The sequence below is a fragment of the Coloeus monedula genome (assembly GCF_965178545.1).
Source record: "Coloeus monedula genome assembly, chromosome: 7".
NCBI lineage: Eukaryota > Metazoa > Chordata > Aves > Passeriformes > Corvidae > Coloeus > Coloeus monedula.
The window spans coordinates 12199605-12220345 of record NC_138787.1 but is presented as its reverse complement, the minus strand read 5'-3'; the positions used below and the strand labels follow the sequence as shown (position 1 = coordinate 12220345).

The 20741-nt window shown below is 38.2% G+C and overlaps 1 protein-coding gene across 4 annotated transcripts in view; it reads right to left on the bottom strand.

Annotated features, from left to right (window-relative positions):
* Positions 1-2197: 2197 nt before the first annotated feature.
* Positions 2198-20741, bottom strand: part of AOX1 (aldehyde oxidase 1) — a 39741-nt gene continuing 21197 nt past the window's right edge. For 2 of the 4 annotated variants that reach the window (XM_082285179.1, XM_082285178.1), the window contains exons 21-35: positions 20367-20491; positions 18773-18906; positions 17451-17538; positions 15865-15951; positions 14197-14388; positions 13676-13903; positions 12537-12632; positions 11482-11610; positions 10910-10984; positions 9031-9083; positions 7312-7426; positions 6622-6687; positions 5840-6028; positions 5217-5394; positions 2198-4273 (exon numbers count right to left, since the gene is read on the bottom strand). In XM_082285179.1, the coding sequence (XP_082141305.1) occupies positions 4260-4273; positions 5217-5394; positions 5840-6028; positions 6622-6687; positions 7312-7426; positions 9031-9083; positions 10910-10984; positions 11482-11610; positions 12537-12632; positions 13676-13903; positions 14197-14388; positions 15865-15951; positions 17451-17538; positions 18773-18906; positions 20367-20491 (1769 nt within the window). In that variant the 3' untranslated portion in view covers positions 2198-4259. Of the gene's footprint in view, positions 4274-5216; positions 5395-5839; positions 6029-6621; positions 6688-7311; positions 7427-8179; positions 8262-9030; positions 9084-10909; positions 10985-11481; positions 11611-12536; positions 12633-13675; positions 13904-14196; positions 14389-15864; positions 15952-17450; positions 17539-18772; positions 18907-20366; positions 20492-20741 lie in introns of those variants that run through there. The other 2 variants (XM_082285180.1, XR_014226576.1) reach the window with 2 other exon arrangements.

Here is a 20741-nt window from a genome sequence, read left to right as displayed (position 1 = left end):
ATTGAGCTCCTCTAATTCTAACCCTGTACCATAAGAGATAGCTGTAAAGGGGGATTTCTGAGTTTGAGCTACAAATTCCAGGTCTGTTTATCCTTTTTACTTCCAGATCTGTATATTATGGAGTAACTGATGAATTTAGAATACACAGGCATGCCTGAAGCTAGAACCAAGGACATGCAACATTACCCCCTTCTTTAGGGTGCCAAATGCAAAGCTATGGAGTCCCAGTTCTCATTTTAGCTTGACCTGAACTATCTATAATATTTTTTCTTTCTGCAGAATGACCACGTTTTAACAAAATCAACATTACTACTGTACACACATTTAAAATTTCCTTCTGGCTGTCTCTATGCCATGCCAGTTCTATGCCCATGGTACCACACTCAACACATGCTGTGTTCTTAAAGAGAGAAGTCCCAAATCCTGATTTGGGATTATATATTCTCATCCATTTCTTTGTATGCATGTCCAGGAAACAAATTAATCTTTAAATGCCTTACTACAGCTGGCCTTTATTTTTTTTTAAAGCAGAATTATGGATATATATTTCAGAAGTCTCCATTGCATGTACCTGTCCTTTGTTTCATTTACCATTTTTAAATTTTAGAGTAAAACTGTCTGTATTTCATTTAGAGTGAGTGAAGGTTTGCAGGCCAAAGTAGCCAGTCCCTGATCTTCTGCCACTCCCATTAGAAGGCAAGAAGCTGATTCTCAGCAGAGATATGCTTCTGTTTTTGTGGTTATCCCCTACCATATTTCTGAGAGCTACCACAACACAAGCACTGGAGTCATGTCAGTCACTAGGTCCCTGTAGGCAAAAGCCTTAATGGGTGCTGTCAAGTGCAGTAGTAGTAACCACTGTAGTATTCCTCATGCATTGTAGGTACAACAGTGCAGGCTCAATGGCCTGAAAACAGAAAGAACCAGACCAAATCCTTGATTTTGGCAGTCCAATATCTAATTTACAGGCTAACCCTCCAAACCAGAACCTAGTATTTATGTTAGGTATTTAAGATTTCACCACACAGAATGGGCCTGCTGATGGTGGACTGCTACAGAAACATTTCTCTCATGAAGAAAATCAGTAGATAGAGTTCTTCTGAACCATCTCCAGTTTGGGTGTAACTGTGCAGTTACAGTGCACATGAACGTGTCAATAGCCATCCAATATGTCAGTTCCTTTGGAGCCTAACATTTCTGCTTATCTGCCTCCCTGTATAGTCTAAGAATGCTTCGTTCATAACATTGCAGGTAGCCATATTATCATCTGTCAGGATGGTTAACTGCTGATATTTCTAGCTTCCATGCAGTTTTTCAAACACTTCAAAGCCAGCAGACAGCTTAATATGCTTCAGACCCAAAAAAACCCAACAACCCATATTTGCTACATTTATAGAATTTACTGAGGCAACTAGACAAAAGAGCCACTTGTAAAGTGGCAGGGAGGAGTCTTTGTTAATAATGACTGAGAAGCTGACAAGATTTGCACTGCAGAAAACCAAGTGCAGGTCTAGAATATGATGAATCCTTGGAGTGTGAACACCTCAGTGCTGCAGGTGGGGAGATGTCATTGCCTGCAAGGTTTGGGCAAGATTTTTACAAGATTTGACTTGCTTGGAATGAACCAGCACTCTTGCTGGTGGCATAGGTACATAGGACAACAAGAGATGATAGAGCTTTCCCCCAGTTCAGTAGATCTGTAGGCTCCCTGCTTCAGTATATCCCAGAATTCACACATATTTAGGGGTGTACTGACATGTGGGGTTGCAAGGTGTCCTTGACAAACCCATATGTAAGGACTTAAAGAATGTAGTTGCCTGTCTCAAAACATTGTCCCCTTAAGATAATGGAAACTGAGATAGCACCGTTGGCACAGCAGGAAGGAGCTCATTCCAGACCTAACAGAGGTAAGGGTTTGGTTAACATCTGGACAAAAATTCTCACTGTGACAAAATATGGGCAAGGAAACAAGTGCTTATACACATGCTATCTCAAGTTATGGGAATGGCATGTACGCCCCATGGATACCCAAGACTTGGACTGTAGAAAAGTAGTACTTCCAGAAGAATGACTCTGGGATTATTGACTTTGGCATAGGGTCTCGTTTGCACCTTAGGTGGGGCAGGGGCATCTCTCATAACGGGATTGTAACACCAAACAGTGAAACTAAGAAGATATTTCAAATCAGAAAAACTGATTGTGGCAGCAGCATTCACATTTAATTTATTGACCTTCTAACAAAATATAAAAGCCAAATTAATACAAAGAAAGTGAAGAAAATGAAGTAAAACCAAAAAGGCTTCAGCTGCCTAAACCCCACTTTCAGTACTACTTCCAGTGATTACAACTACTGTTACCTGCCTGGTCTCCAGTTGCTATATCATATCTTCCAGTCCTGTGCTCTCCTGTCCCATGTCTCTGCTGTCTTAAGACATCTAAAATGGTCTAGACACCTGTGTTTAAGCAACTGCATTTCGCTGACTCATAGTGGTCACAGAAAGACGAATTGAAACAATAAAGATTTCATCTCTTAATAGCCAATGCAAAAGCTGTTTAAGTTACTGACCTGATTTCTGTCACAGATACAGTATCAGCTCGTAAAATGAAAGGACGACAGGAGGATATTGTGGAACACTGAGAAGCAGTGGAATAATAGCGCCTGCAGGCTGACATGTCAAACAAATTAAAGCCATTTACTTCCAGTACAAAGGGCAGTCTTCATAGTGCTGGAGCAATGTGACTCATGAGTAACTGGAAGAACAGTCACCATGCTTAGGAAGGAATAACTGATGCAGAGACTCACTGAAACCACACATTGAACATATAAACTACCAATTTTCCCATTCCTGTTTTCTTATCAAAGAACCTGATGCATATTTTCAGGTGCTAATTTAGGTAACTTCTGTAGACTCACCAAAAACATGAAGTTTTCTCTACATCAGGATGTATCCCATATCAAAGTCCCAAATACAAATACCATGGAGATTTGTGTATTTATGTGTGTGCACATTCAGAACTGAAATTTTGTCTTTGCACTCGATGAGGAGGAAAGGCTGAAGCTGTCAGTGAATTCAATATTGTGGATTCTGATGCTGAAAGCTAAATATTGTGACTGAAGCTTTCATAACTTTGAAGTTATATCTTGGTCTCACCTTAGGTTATGAATACATACATACTTGAAATTTATTAACACCAGAATTATTGTTACCATTGAATACAGTGCAGCTTTATGTTTTCCTGTTTTCTCCAGCTGCTGCTGCTTGGGTGTGGTCTAATTCCATTGAACATTAACAGCATCAGATGATGGATCTTCACAGATCATCTTAGATCTCATTATGATTTTTCTATCTTCTTTATTTCAGCAGTGGCCAAGAGTGGGAGAAAGTTCCTAACTGTACTTGCATGGCTGAGCACAAGATTAAGCATTGCTTAAGAACCCTTTCCAGAGACAGGTTCATCCATTCTCCCATTCAAAGCACACTGAACTCCATGTCAGTTTTCCCATTATGTTCAGAGGCTTCTGGCTTGCTCCATGAGACAAAGAAAGCTTCTGGGGCAATTACAACTCTGTCAACTTTGGAGATAAAATTCTATATATCTAGGCCAGCCATGGCAACTTGCCTGGCATAGCAAAAGAGAATCATAACTCTTGTTTCTTGCATGCTTTCAACACAAAGATACCTGTGCCAGAAGAATCTAAACCAGCTTTACTACAAGTCAGAGCATCACTTCTGATCAAAAAGGTTCTGAATCCAACGAACAAGGTTCTGAGTCTTTGACAAAGATCTCTGCACTCACACTTCACTGCAAGACTCAAAACTGTATTAGAAAATTAGCTGAAGCCATTACAAAATCATTTATCATATGAAGCTGTTTAGTGTAATATGTGGCAGAGAGTTATCTAGCATACCTTTACACTTCATCCTAACTTCCATCTCCTGCAGAGCATTTGAGCTATGCTGCTCAGCAGATCTTTCTTGTTGAAAACAGATGGTTCAAATGCAGAAGATGTATTTCTAGCAACTAAATGCAGGCATTTAAGCAAAATACTGTAATGAGTATACAGGAAGAATGAAGATAAGGATGGAAGATGTAAAGTGCATATTTTCGGCAGCTGATTCTATTTGGAAAAAGAGAAAATACATTTATCTGTGTGTTGATTAGTGTGTCTTGGGCAGTAAATCAGTTTTCCATTCCGGTCTTGTGCACTATGGTTTGTCATTCACACAGATGTGGCCCGAGGAGTGGAGGAAGGAGCTTCATTGCTTGCCATCTAAGAGATAAGCAAGAAATGACAACAGTGACTTCATTTGACTAGCAAACTCCCAACACTGCCCTTATCAGGTGCCTCCAAGTCAGTGATAACTGGGATTAGGACTAAAGAGGGATGGAGAAGCATGGTCCCTGCACTGGTGGACCTCACCTCCTGCAAGTTCCTGCAATGAGAGGAAGCCCACAAACCTATTGATTCAGGGGCCAATGGTGCCTCAGCATAATCACAGAAATACCATGGGAGTAATTTATGAATGAGAGCTCCAAAGTTTCCATAGCAGAGGCTCAGAGGTTCAGAGCACAGCATGGATTAATATGCTGGCAAGGAACTTTCCTCACTAAGTAAAAACTTACCCAGAAAAAGAATTGTAATAGCAGTGGGAGCATGACTACAGTGAACAGTTGCAGAAAACAGAGTATAAAGGATCAGCATTATACAAAGTGTATTGCTTTGTTTATTTTTCTTCTGTCCCTTTTTATTAGCTCTGAGTTAATTATTTTTCTCCCAAAGAGTACTGAGCATAGCAAGAAGTACCAGAATGTAGTGACAGTACCAGCAAGCAAGTGGGGCAAAGCACCTGGAAGGAGACTGAAGATGCTTAGAGGCTGATCCATTGCATGTTAATAAGATGAGCTATTTAATCCTCTATGGGATTTGACATACAGAAGAAAGGAGGAGAGTTCAGGGAAAAGAGGGTTGTAAAAATTATGTAAATTTCAAAGAAAAAAAATTATATGAAACCAGGGAAATTCCAATACAATGTTTGAATGACATTTGTCGAAATAACTTGTATAAATGAGACCTGTTACCAGACATTTCAATTACAAGGAGCTGTATATAAAGCATGACTGACTGGAGACATCCTTAGGCACTCCACTATTCAGGGGTGCCAAAATCAGTAAACACTCCTACCCAGCTATAGTCAAACAGCCCCTTCCCCTACCTTCTATTGCCATCTCAGTAAAGGCATCAGCACAGCTTGCCCGTATTTGCTCAGCAGTCAGAGGGCTGTTCAGTGCAAAGGTCTTTTTCAGTCCTCTTTCGTTCCTCACACCAGTTACTGCATCTCTCAAAGCAAAGAACACAGAGCATCCCAAGAAAAGTCCTGCCTCACCCATCCCCTGAAAAAGATGGAAAAAAGCCAGTCTCTCATGTAGATACACACAAGCAGTTCTATTTCATATTGCACAGTACACACAAGTAAGCTGCACACTCTGATTGACATTATAATTTCTCCATCAATCACGTTAATATTTTTAGTCTAACCCTTCAGTTTATCACCACATTTAGAAGTATGGCTTTAAATTCATCTTGCAGCTTCTGTGTATGGTCTGTTAATAAAACTCTAAAATCACTTCTTGCCAACCATTAAAGTGACAGAGTAGCTGGCTTTATGTCCTTTCTTATTATCTTCCCTAATGTCATAAATAAAACAATTTACTGGACACTTCATTGAAATGCAAAAGAAGAGGAACCGAAAACTTATATGTGTTTTATATCAGATTATATATAATTTCTCTGTTTGGCCTGAGATCTAAGAATTAGGCCCCATGATGATTTGCTTACCTTGGATGCATAGATGGCATAAGGATTTTGAGAAGATGACAGTAGGGAAACACTAAACTGTTCTGGAATATCACAAACAGCAGGGATCTTATACTGATCTGGACCCCGAGTATAGAGGACTCCTTCTGAAGAATACTTTAACTCCTCCATTGTGTACAGTCCAATGCCTTGAACAAAAGCACCTTCAATCTTTAAATAAGAAAAGAAGTTGCATTTATGTACTCATGTTTGGTTAACTGAGTAAAACTTCACCAAGAACTCATTTGTATCATTAGCTGTTAGTCTAATATATGTGAGGCCTAACACGCTTCTGTTTGCCTAATGTGATTCTTCAACATTTTGGGGCAACTGTAACCAGAAAACCTTTCACACTTCTCTCTCATACCTGAGAAGACAGATACTTGAATGATCAAGTGATGAGATCTGTGAAACAGCCTGCAATGAATAAAGGTGTTTCCCTGCTATCAAGTGGGGAAGGCAGGTGAAACAACTTGGAGACTGTAGATCACAAACAGGATTGAAGTCCAGTAGATAGAAGGCATACATACATTCTGGAAGTACTACAGGTTGACACCATGGGCAAAATTCAAGCTTATTTGAAATCTATAAAGCTCTAATAAGACACTAATTCAAATGGAGCAAGTCTATAGGCAAAAGACCTTCTAATATGATTAATAATCTAGTAAGAAATGAATATTTTCTGAATTAATGGGGTAATCTTCATTTTGGATAAGGACCATAGCGTAATAGAAATAAGGCGGCAGAAAATTCTTGGCACTTACCTGTCCTATATCCACAGCTGGATTTATGCTGCATCCGATGTCCATAACAATGTCTGTTCTGAGGTTCTGTTAATAAAATTTAGATTTATATCACCCAGAGAGATGGACTGAAAGCATTAGAAGATAATGTGTTAGAGTTGGTATTCAGTGAAATAAGAAATACTGAGATAGAGGCCTCTGCATGTTTCAGAATAATTTCCAATATCTCACCACAAGCAAAATGGACTTGTCTAAACTTTTAACAGAAGTTTAGCCAGAGACAGCCCTGCCAGATTTTTCCCATTGCTCAAGGAAATCCCCATATAAAAGTACAGATAGAGGCATAAAAAGGTACAGATAGAGGGCATAGGATCACCAGTCTGTAGCATTTAGGTGTCCAGATGGTCAAAAGCCTGGAAATTGAATATTACTATAAGGTGTTTGCTGGCAAACAGGGGCAGAACAAGCAAAGAACATGTTAGATGTCAGCCATAACCCAAAAGGTGAACATATATGACATCAACACAGATGTGTCAGAAGCTGGTTAATATTCCAGAGCTTTCATTCTGTTCCACCTGTAATTTGAATCTACATTGTTGATATATTTATTATCATGTGAAGACAGGTGACTTATTAATGCAAACCTGAATGACTGTTGGAGCAAGCCTCATTCACATTATTTCCAAAACTTCTCTGACATTCAGTTATTACCTTGTGATCTCCTGTTAGACAGTTAATTTCAACCTCTGAACAAGCAGCTCCATAAAGGAAATATGTGAATGGCTGTCCTTCCCCTTTCTCCCAGTCCATGTATTCATTGTAACCTCTGATGGAAGAAACACAGTCCACAAGAAGAAAACCGATGACAGTTTGCATTATAACAAAGCAGATGAGCACAAAAAAGTTTGAAACTGCTTGCAAAATCTTAAGTACAAAATCTTAAGTGAAATCTTAAGTAACAGCTCAGAACTTCAAAATTTCATGAAAGCCTACAAAGCCTAGTAGTTTAGGTTTGATGCATCTGGTATTTACATAAAATAAGCAGACAAGCAAGCTATTTCAGTTCAGGAGAGTCTATAACCAGCACACTCCTAGAAATATACTAATAAAAGCACAGTAACCAAATACAGAATAAACATTTAAGATAATGGTTACTGGGATAATAGCACATATAGGAATTCAGAAAAATGGAGGAAAACTTGTCAGGACCTATAAAGAATAATTTACAAGACATAAATGAAAAAGTCAAAATTACAGAAACAGCATACAGAATTGAGTGAGAGGGTTAAAACGGGAATATTGAAAGAAAGGTGTAATTACTTAGAAGGGAGTGGGACTAACTGAGGACACCATAGTAGTTAGGACTGATGGGGTAAAACCAAGGACATGAGAGGACAGTGAAATGTGGTGTCTTCCAAATATGGGAGCTATGTGACTAAGCTGTATTTTCAACAATGTATGACTGAAATCTCTTTGTTGAGCATATTTTAAATTATCACAAGGCAATTATAGTATAGAACCATGCACTGAAAAACGGATACACAAAATCCATCTACTCAACTTCTCATAATCCATTTACCTCAGCTGCCTTTGAGATTCCTGGAAGTAGAGAATATGACTGGATAAGAACTAGATCAATACAGCATCTGAGGCTCAGGGATCTGCAGATGGTTTTGGACACTGTTAAATGTCGATAGCACTGTTGTTCATTACTTTGGTGATACTAACATTCCTAAAGGGCTGCATAAGCAGAAGATATACTTGAACAGGCTTAACAGCAGGAAGGGACATTTTATTTGGACATTTTTCGGTGTTTTAAAAAAGTATGGGCTTCCCAAGTGCCCTTTCAACTTACTCCAGACTGCCCAGAGACCTGAAAAGTTGCTATTAATAAGTAAGAACCACCAGAAGAAGGAGAGAAAAGATAAGGCACAGCAGGCTAAGAGAAAAGCTTTGCTTTGAATCCCACCTGAGTTATAGCACAGAAATTTTTCATTTCTGGTTCTTTATAAACACTGTGAAAGAATTCAAAGAAAAAGGACCAAGAGACTACTCTGAGAGCAGTGGGAACAATATTTATAGCTTATAGCAATACAGTCTCCAGTTAAAAAACTATATCCCACTTTGCACATGACTGTTACAGGCAGCAGTCACTTTCTTGATGCTTTCTGGTTTGCTAAATGTCAAATCATGGAGCAAAGATGGCAAAATGTTCTTTTAATAATTTCTAGAGAGTCCACAGAGGGCTAGACATAAATTAACACCAAAACTTTATGCTTCCAACCCTTCATATATCAACTAATTATTTAAAACATAAAATGAGCTATTAGAAAGACCTATTTGACAGGATCTTCTATTTACAGCATTAGCTATCTTCAGAAATCAGTCCTGGTCTAATTTATGCATTTTTAAGGAACAAAAATGTATTACCTAAAATAGCCAGTAGCTGAAAGACTCACACTCTGTTTAAATGCTTCTTTAATCTGCAAAATATAGCAGTGCTTGTGGTAAGCCAAGGAAGGAGTCAGGAAGGAACACAGCATAGGTATATTTACTTTATTTACATATATATACTTACCCACACATATTTACTTAAAACCCCCAAACTATAAAACTTGTAAAGAAAGGAAGACAAGCTGAGTTAAGCATGTTTAGCTGCACATGGTGCCTAAGACTTCAGAACTAAACCCCCTTTGCATGAACAATCTGAATTCTTTTGGCAATACTAGAAGGAATAGACCTGTCAACAGTGGTGTTCTTGCTGAATCTTTATTGCTGGTAATGCCATAGTCAGAAAGGGCCCTGCTCAATTTCTCTGATCAATAGAAATAGGTCCCTCCTTGTCAGCTAAACAGATCTGGTTGATAAGTCACTGATTATATTGGGTCATGTGACCATGTGCATGTGCAACCTTTTGCTTTTTCTTTGATAAACTGCCTGTGTCTTTACCCACTGACTCGTCAGGGCTTTTCCATCTTATTTTCTTCCCCTATCTCACTGAGGAAGGGGACTGATAGAGCAGCTTGTTGGGCACCTAGAGTCCAGACAAGGTCAAACCAGCACACTGACATAAAAGATCTGCATGACCTATTTGCACAAAGATGACATTTTTCAAGAGAAATGCTCTTTGTAAAGTTCTGCCGGTCATAAAAGTGACAGTAGGAGGTACCAAATCTATTCCCTTTGAGTGATTCTCATGTTAGATTTACTCCGTTTACAAGTCAAAAAGTTTTTGTGGCGTTTTTGGTTGGTTTTACTGACTCTGTAAGATATAAAATTACTTCTCTACATATGTTAACATTCTTTCTTTGGTCCGCCATTTCTGATAATACTTTTGGTGTGTCTGAATCATCCAAATTAATTTTGTACCTAGTAGAGGAGATTAGGTGTTTTGGATTAGTGTGTTTTTGTTATTCCTAAGAAGGGTTTACCCAGAGACAAGGCCTTTTCTGCTTTTTTTGATTGCCCCACTGGTGAGGAGGCTGGAGGTGCATGGGAATTTGGGAGGAGACACAGATGGGACAACTGACCCCAGCTGACCAAACGGATATCCCATACCATATGGCATCATGTTCAGTATAGAAAGTAGGGGGAAGAAGGAGGAACAGGGGGACATTTGAAGTGCTGGTGTTTGTCTTCCCAAGTAACCAATACGTGTGATGATGCCCTGCTCTCCTGGAGATGGCTGAACACCTGCCAGCCCATGGGAAAGATTGAAAGAATTATTTGCTTTGCTTTGGTTGTGTGTATGGCTTTTGCTTTACCCATTTAATTCAACTCACAAGTTTTCTAGCTTTCACTCTTCTGACTCTTTCCCTGATTCTGCTGGTGGGGGAATGAGTGAGCAGTTGTGTGGTGCTTGGTGGCTGGCTGAGGTTACACCACAACATATCATAGCCCTTTAGACATAGGCTGTGGACCACATCTGAGACTAAGTAGACCTAGCTGCACCTAGACTCCTCTGAAAAGTTTAGAAAGCCAGGGGATCTCCCTCCTCAACAGGAGGGACCATAACCTGATCTTACTATAATCCGTTGTAACAGATGATAGATTTGTTACTTGGATATTGCACTGGCAATATTTAAATACTGTACTAGCAATAAATCTAGTTGTTATCTTCCACGTAATCATTTGTGCCTGGCCAAGAACCATCTCTTGACTATTCTGCATTTCATCTGTTTGTGAAATAGCCTGTTTCTACAGTTTTTAACTTTAGGATTATTAGGCTGAGCAGATTTATAGACTACAATACATATCTCACAGTTTCTGCCAGCACTCAAACACATTCCGTAGGATTCACAGGTCTTACCCAATCATTCCAGGTCCCTGTTGGGTTCTTCTTGATGATGGGCTGCAGGCGTTTCAGAAGAGTTTGGCAAGCATCCTGGTGAGAAGCCAGGAGAATATACCACAAAATTAACACAGATACATTTGCTACTATTCAAGTTATGTTCTAGTTACTACTTAATTAGTATATGCTTTAATGTCACCTTAGTTTGAAAAGGTATTGCAGGAAGTGTCATATTAACCACATACACATAAAACTTCAAAATGGTTAAGTTACAAGGGCTGGAATCTGTCTGTATGAATCAGTAGATTTCAAACATGAACAAGGGTGCAAGACTTTTATGGGACTAGTTAGCTTGTTAGATGAAAAAAAGATTTTGGAAAGTGTAAGCCTTTTTGGGAAAGTCCAGATCATATTCTGAAAACTCATAAGCACCGTTATTGAGAAACTGTCAAGTCATGTTTCTTCTTGGCCACCTGCAGCAGTATTGGTAATCCCAAACTTGATTTTTATGGGATCACTAGTACCTAAAGTTTGGCAAACATATACCTCAAGGGATCGGGGGGGTTTTTCAGCTAAATACTACTCTTTACCTTCACAGCCATGCCATTGACATCTGTCCCTGCAGATCCCACCGAGGCACATGCATTGGGAACAGTTGTTGTGCTCGTTTCACAGAAGTGAATACATGACATGGGGATGTTCAATTCCCGACTAGCAACCTGTTTCAGGAAGAACAACATATTCTTTGTTTTAGAAACAATCTAAACACTCCAACAACTCCCCAGTATTTGCTAGAAGTCAGGAATACCAGGAAAGATAAAAGTTTAAGCGAGTTCTCTTCCAATCTCCAGCTGAAATCATTGTGTCCAAGTTGTTAGAACAAAGAAACAGAAAAGAAGGACAATGTTCCAGCTGTACTCAAATGCTGGATTGAGACTCTGAACTCCAACACTCATTCCTGATTTTCCTGCTTATACCCTGAAAGACTTAGAGCAAACTATACAAGCCCAGGTCCCAAACTTTCACTGACTTGATAAATACTTTCACAGATCTGTCTCAGAACTATCCATTAACCAAATATGATCATAATGTTATCATCATGACAGTCTTAAGCTGCACCAAGGGAAATTTAGGTTGGATGTTAGGAAAAAGTTTTTTACTGAATGAGTGATAAAGTTCTGGAGTCATCTGCCTGGGGAGCTGGTGGAGTCACCATCCCTGGATGTGTTTGAAAAAAGATTGGATGTGGCACTCAGTGCCATGGTTTAGTTGAGCTGGTGTTAGGGCATGGCTTGGACTCGGTGATCTTGAAAGTCTCTTCCAACCTGGTGATTCTGTGTGAATAGTGTCTGCCTTTTTCACTATGGGTTTTATGGGATTAGCCCCTCAAAATCTTATTTCTAATAAGCCTCTTTACATGCTATTGGAAGAACAAAAACCAGTCAGTTTTTTCCTTCTTTCTGCCTCTATGACTCTTAATGAAGGTACCTTTACTTTCTAATTCTATCAATGCAAAGAAGTAGTGGCTATGTTGATAAAGAAACTGTCCTGCTGGTACACTAACTAACCAAACAGAAAACCCTTACACTGTTTATCTGCAGGAAAGATAAAGCACATGGCAATATTTATTTAGATCATTTTTTACCTGGATCATTTTTGTATGAATACCCTGCCCCATTTCAATTCCACCATGTGTCAGAAGCACAGACCCATCAGTATAAATATGAACCAGTGCAGCAGCCTAAAAAACAAAAACAAAGTCAAGATCAGACTAGTGAGAAATGTGTTGTATGTGGTGATGAATTGAATTAAAAAAAGACAAAGTGTTTAAGTATATTTCAGTTTATCTGTTTAATGCTTAGGAATATAAGGCAAAATATGAAATGCTACTTGCTGCTCTTCCTCTATAATGAACTTCAAAAGAAAAAGATACAAATCCTTGGTGGTCTGCTTTTTCTGTTACTAGATCCTGAAATAAACCTACACTTGGCAACAGTATCTCAGTGGTTCCAAAAGAAGCTGGAGGACACCCCTCAGTAGTGGCTGTAAGCGCAATTTGCTGCAAGCTCCATTTTCTCTCTCACTGACATGTGAGAGTCCCGGAGGTTTCTCAGTTGCATGAGTTGAATCTCTGAATGAAATTTTCTTCCTAGACTCAGCTAGAAGTAGCTGTAGACTACAAAGACCCTGTGACTTTAATGCTGAGCAGAGACAGCCAGTTTGATATGACATAAGTCAGTCAATTAATTAATTTTCAGTTGATAGAATGCTGTCTGTTTCAGAAGAATTAGACACCTATGTTAAAAAAAATACAAGGACCAAAAATACTACTGTGCTTTTTTCCTTCCTTAACCTTCGCCTTTGATGCCATCAAAGGGTTAAGTCTTTAAGAGCAGCATTCCATAGTACCCTCATCATCAGAAAGAGGAGGGTCAGAACTATTTCTGGAGTGGACAACTTATTCAATGAACATTTCTCTATCAGCCTTCAAAAACTTTTTGTAAATGTGTTCAACTCACCTATTCCAACACTGCACCACAACAAATAGGACTAGCCTTTAGGTAGGCAGGGTCCAAGCTGCCTGAGTCCTGAAAACCAAACAACTTTGATCTCAGCTTGAAGAGAGCTACAAGCTAGTACAGCCTCTTCAGGGAACAACCATCAGGAGGATGATCATTTTCCAAGAGTTGAAAGATAACATATTTGTTTTGTATCCTAAGATAAAGTGACTGTAATCTTCTATGGATAAAATGCTTAGCTCACTTATTCTTTAATGAATCTCACCTGAGAAAGGTACGGTGTACCTAGTCCAAATGGAAATTTCATTGGTACAATGGCAATACCTCTTTTCTTCCAGTAATTTTCTTTGTTAAATTCATTGATAGTTGTTCTCCTACTGTAGTATGCAGATTTCTCCATACATTCATTCCAACACCGTATTAAATTCTGTGGATCAAGTTTTTGTTTGAAGTGTGTTTGCTCATTCTTCTTATACATATTTATTTCCTTAATCTGAAAAAAATGAAATTACAGTTATCACACAATCCTGTTAAAGGCAAACTGACCATCTGGGAGGACTAATAGATGACAAGAAGATCACTGTATGTTTTTTGAACAGTTACCAGTTTGTAAGACCATGCTATTCATTCAACAACCAGACATTGATTTAAAAAAATATGAACTTCAGCTCAAATTATGTTTGACTTAGAAAAGAATTGTTCAAAAAATTAAACTAATCTAAAGGTTTTTAACTTTCCAGTTCCATAGACTTCATTTCAGGAGAGAATAGGCCTTCATTTAGTCACCTTTTCTGGCGATAAACCAGTTTTATCTGCAACGTCTGTTATCCAAGTTTCTGTCACCAGTCCTGACTGAGGAAAGCCAAAGCCTCGGAATGCTATGTTTGATGGCAAGTTTGTTTTGCAGACACAAGCCCAGCATCTCAAGTTGGGAATCTTGTATGCATTGTCCATTTTTAATAAGGACACTTCTGCTACCTGAGGTAGGGGATAAACAGATCTTGTTTAATGGCAGAACAGTGCTTCCTTCAAATTGACATTACATCTTCCGCATCTCTTATATGAAAGACCTTAACTTGAGACAATTAGCTTTAAAATTTGCTTTCTGGCAATCACTGGTTGTAAGTACTCATGCACACATACAGACTTTATTAATACATTTCTCATGCAATATATTAATTTCCAGGGGCTTTTTTTTATACAGAACACAGCTGATGTTACTTGTACTTGAATGTTATCAGTAGTTAAGGATGTAGCAGATGTGTCATTTTATGACTGATTTTGCTCCTACTTCAATACCAAAAGCCACACAAAACTAAAAATAGGCAGATTAGATTTAAAGTAACAGTAGCTATGAAAGGAACTGATGAAAGCATTCTGAACTATCACATCCTATGGAAGTCCACACTTAAAGTTTAGTTCCACCAGAAAGCATATGTACTGCAGTCTACAGTGTCTTCTTGTCCTTAAGTTTTTAATTTAGAAATTTACAATGACAAACACAAAACCACATGAAGAGGAAAATCCTGTACTAGAGACCTCAAATTAGGCTCTAGGAGTCAGTATCAAAATAAAAAAGTAATTTAAAAAAAAGTTTTGATGCCTAATCAAAAGAGGTCACTGTCTCTCTTCAGTGTTAAGTAGATTTCTCAGAATGACAAATTTAAGCCTCAGTCATTCGTGCTAGGCCCACCAGCTTCACTGTATCATTGTAGAACTTCATCTTAAGACAGTTCTGACATGATCTGCATTAATGTACATGCTTCTAATAATGGGTTTTCTTCTAACCTAGGCTATTTTTCAGAACCAGGTTAGGCAGCAGTACCATGGGCAGTTACACTGACAGATTTCAGGATGCAGAAAATACTCTTAGGTGGGGCAATGACAAGCAGATGAGGGATAGTACAGCAAACATTTCAGTTACAGCTAGAATAGCGTGTACAAACACAAATATCTAGTGATGATATCAAAGCAAGAAACATTTTATACTTTGCAGACCTGTAAGTCAGGAACTGAGGTATACAGCACAATAAATACTGACCCAGTACAGAAATGTACAGGGACAGCAACAGGATAACTATAACTATGAATTTTCTGAAGGCTAAGAAATGTCTTCCCAGCCCTGAGGACATAAAGCTTTAGGCAGGGACAAATGCAGGTACTACGTATTTTAAAAGGAATACATTGTTAGTTGAGATGCTCATAACAGAAAAATAAGCCTGAGAAAACATTCATGAAGGGAATGTGTAGGGTAATATAAAAATATAGTAACATGCTTCACTAAATTGAATATGGAAACGATAACCTACTCAGGGCAGATTCTTCCAACAACCCATAATCCCTGTATCAAAAGTCTGTATGTTTAATAATATATAGGCAAAGGAATTTGACCTTCATAATTTTCCAGTTAATGATTCCTCCATATTATAAGATTTGTCAGTATAAAATCCTTACCAGGACAGATTCATCAGGGGTACATCCTCCATTAATATAATATTTGGCATCCACAGCTCTGATCTTACCATCATTCATGAAGCCAACCTAGAAGGTTACAACAGTATGTTATTTAGAATTCGGCATTCATTTGTTTCTTAAGTGCTTTTATATTTTGAAAACTAACATAACCCATACATTCAGGGTAATACTGCACTATTAATTTCTGGCCAGCATTCACTGAAACTATAGAAAGGCAAGAGAGAAAGAAAGAATGTTTCTAAGATATGGGGTTTCCCACCTGGCATCTGTGATCTGTATAGGTACAGCATATAATAAGCAACATCAGCCCACTGGGAAAGGAAGAAGCAGTGGCTTCCTCTATATTGCCTGAGATGGCTGAGAAGTGTGTCACCTAGGAAAGTTTATTGTAGATAAAATCAAATCCCACTTTAATGGTAAGAATAGTGTCTGGCAGATGGAATATGACATTTGTGTTTATTAATGAAGAAATGTTATCACTATCTCACATCCCTCTTTTCACCTGTTATCACTAACAGTTCCTGAATTCTCAACATGAGCTACAGCTCATTTTATCTTTAGGGAAGCATCTTATAAAACCTCTCTTACTTTACCTAGGTAGTATGTCATGCAACTTGCTTAGTATTAGCAGATAAATTTGCTGCAGCCTTAGGCTGCAAGCTGTGAACTTTCACCAAGGTATGTTGAACTGTTACCTAGTCAAGTAAAAGAAGGCCTCAGAGCCAGTTCAAGCTGAAAGATAAAGAAGCTACAATCTCTACCAGATGCAGCACACTTAGATATAAGAAAAGAAATGGCCCAGCTACAGACAATGAAAGAAAGCCATGAAGAACGTGAAGACTCCAGACCCTTAATATTACTCTTGGTCCGAACTGTCAGGGATGGGGAACTTAGATTGTAAGGCTATAATTGCCCAGGAATCCTGTTGTTCAGGGTCTGTCTTTGAAGGCATCCAGCTTGAGCTGTAGTGCTATTAACAAAAGGTACTTTTAAAGAGAAATCTTTCCATTTATTGATTCAGCAGAAACTTGGATTTAAACCCCATTATGGTGGCTGGCATACATAATTAATATGACAAGTAGAGAAGGAAAAGAAGGCAGAAATTATCCTAATGAATAATTATGACTGATGACAGTGCATGGGCAGGGAAGAGATTCATTTCCTCCACAGGGCGAGTTTTCTGCATGACACTGTTTCTGTGAGAAATTAGCTGCTTCTTTGTGTGAATCTAACCATATGGAGAGTTTAAAATAAAGTTCTGCAGAAGAAGTCTGATATAGGTTAGCTCCTGTTCTAAGAAAGAAAGACAGAAAGAGCTATAAAAGGAAAAGGACATGAAGGAACTAGAAAAAAAATTAAATAAAACCCTGAAGAGACAGAGGTAGACGAAGCAGACAAAGGGGCTGTACAGCAACTTTCTCTTTGTTTCCTGGCGTGTAGTTTTGTTTTAAAATTGAATTGATTATACTAACTTTCATTGATAGAACACATTAACCAGTAACATTGAAATACTTATTCACAGAATATAGGTGGGTATTTTTTCACTGAATTCTAGTGGCACTCACTTTATATTTAGCAATAAAAGGATGTCGGCCACCAGTGATTACCATATCATCCTCTCGGCTCAGAATAAGACGGACTGGTCTGCCAGTTCTAAATCCAAAAAAGAAAAGTCAAATTGCAATTAAAATAAGGAATGTTATGAATAAGATGGCTATGGTTATTCATCATGTAACCAGATACAGCCATGCATACAAACATGCATTTAGATTAAACTTAACTTTAATAAGCTTGAATATATGCTTAAACCTATAACCAGAGTTCATATTTCTCACATTTACAATCATGTAAGAATTTTCATTTCGTCTTGTGAAAGCCAACAAGATAACTCAGTGCAAACTACTCCTGAAGAAACTATTTCAGTGTTAAGTGTTCATTACCTCTTAGCTGTTCAGAATCATACTGAAATAGAGAACCTTGGAATAAAACCAAAATACAAATAACAATAAAATATGAAAATTAGTCTAGAGATGCATATACAATTTAAAATAACTACTTTAGAAAAATGGGCATAAGGTGTAAAATAAGGTCCTATGAATAAAAAAAGATAGTTTAAACCATAAAAGAAATATTATTTTTAGCATTACTGGTTAATAAAAAACACAGATAATGTGGCCAAAAATAATCAAGAACCATTTTTATAACAGTGACAGTAGAAGCAATATAAACATATTGAGCTAACTCCTCAGATGACAAGACCATTTTGGCTGACAGGATGTAGCCTGATGTGAGTTCTGTAGCAAATCAGTTATGCTTTTAAAGGACTTTAGTATGCCCTGACAGCTAATTGCCAATATTGCCCTGCCAAATCTGGAATATGGGGATGGAGCTTTACGTATTAATGTTCTTAGACTAATTCAAGCAGTATTAGAAAAAGCATAATACCTCACAGATTTAAGCTAATTTTGACTGAAAGATGTTGAGGACTGAACTAGAACTACTTGCTCTTAAAAGCAGTTCCACTCATGAACCCTTCCTTCTGCATCCTGCTGTGTCAGTGAAATTCACATCTGGATGGTTAATGCTGTGTTTTAATGTATGTACAATACAAAGTCTTAGTAGTTAGGGACTGGTGCTGTTGAGTGTTTCTGGCTTATACTAATACCAACTTCTTGCAGTCCATGAATTTAGTTGAGGCTAGAGCTGCTTAATATAAGTAGTTCAACAAAGCAAAGAAATGCAGCAAACAGTCTCACAAAACGTGAAGTCAGGATTGTATGACTTTTTGACTAGCAGCTTTGGGAAAGGAGAAAGCATTTTAGACAAAATGGAAAACTTGTTTGCCTCATTCTCTTCTCCTATCCCAACACACACATACTGCACTTACTTGTGTGCTGCCACTGCAGCAACTGATGCCAGTAAGCCAGTTTTCAGGATTTTCCCACCAAAAGCTCCACCAACTCGTTTAACATGGCACATGATCCTGTTGGCTGGAACACCTAAACTCGCAGCTACTATCTCCTGTAAAACAAGTTTCAGTATGTTATGCCAACTCAAACTAAGCCTAAAAGTTAGGTTCTGAAATAGAAAACTTTTCTAGAAAAGGGTTCCATAGATGTTTCTATTCTTCTATCAGATTAATATAGTTTTTCCTTTACCCTAGGTTAAAAAGCAAAGAAAGAATAACAACAAACTCTCAGCAGCACTCACATTTAAAATCTTTACCATGCAGACCGTGAAAGGGCCATTGGCCAATGTGAAAAATAATACCTTTGGATTATATTAACTAAACAGTAAGAAGCTTCAGGTATAATAAAAATGGATTAGTATACAATTTCCACTATTTTTATTACTAAGATAATAAATTTTATTTTTATTTAAAATGAAACTTTTTTAATAATCTAAGGTCTTGCTAGTGTCAGGAATGTTTTTGCTTCAAATCATATTCTCAAACACAAAGTTCTTCGTGCTACTTGGCTATTGGCAATATAATAATAATGGAAATGATAAAGGGAGCTGAACTGGGCTTTGAATACTCAATGAACATTGAAAATGCCAATGTTGAGTCTGAAATACGATCAGTTTCATGCATTAGAGCTATTGCTATGTAGGCCACAAGCTATGGCAGCTTTGCTTTGTCATTTACCATCATGAAAATGATCAGAAGGCTAGAACACCTCTACTCTGAAGAAAGACTGAGAAACTTGGAGTTGTTCAGCCAGAAGACAGCTCCAGAGAGAGTTTACTGTGGCCTTTCAAAATATAAAGGGGGTTTACAAGAAACAGAGCAAGACTTTTAGCAAAGTTTGTATTGACAGGACAAGGGGCCACGGTTTTAAAGTAAAACAGGGCAGGTTTAGAATGGACATCAGAAAGCATTTTTTTTACAGTAAGAGTGGTGAGCCAAGGGAACAGATTGCCCAGACAAGCTGTGGACACCCCACCACTGAGAATGTTCATGGGCACATTGGATGGGACTTTGAGAAATTTGGTCCAGGGAAAGATAACCCTGTCCATAGCAAGGGTGTTAAATTAAAAAGTCTTTAAAGGTCCCTTGAAACCCAAACCAGTCTAGGATTATGATTATGAGACTGCTGCATGGAGTAGCACTCTCACCTACAGCTAGTTAAGACTTGGTCAGATCCTCAGTGGGTTCTGATTCTGTAGGGAACAGATTGATTCTCAGTCCAATGGAAAGCTAACAGAGATGGAGGAACTTCAGCACTCCACAGGGAGTTTTTCATGCCTACAGTAGTGGAGTATGAAGTACTTTGTTCAAAGGGAAAGAAGAGCTTTATCTTGACAGTGTAGTGCTCAGTGTTTATCAGAATACAGCAGTACTACAAAGTAGCTGTTACTGGACAATCCAGATGGGCAATTTCATCTTTCTATGGCTTCTGTTCATACAGATTTGTAAACCAAATTTTAAAAGCTCTATTGTCACAAGTCCAAACACCTTCTCCGAGAATGCTCTGCATTACCTGAATAATTGCTGGATGCTGTGTTGACACATACATATCCATTTCTTTATCCTCTCCTTTTGGAACAGCAAGCATACTCTGAGTCTCCATGTAAAAGTGTTTCTGTCCCCCAATGCAAATCTCCCCTGACCCAAAGAGAAAGACACAAGTGTTACTGAGGGAAAGGACAGAAGAAACAAACCAGAGAAGAACTAACAACCCATCATAATTTAAATTATGGCAATCAGTATCAAATCCTCTATACTCCTTGTGTGAAAGAGCAACACCTAAAATAAAAATACAAATTAAAATCCTTGTAATATTAAATCGGTCTTATTCCAGTTGCATCACCAGAACTGGATTAAGAGTAGAACAATATTGCCCACAAGTGGTGAC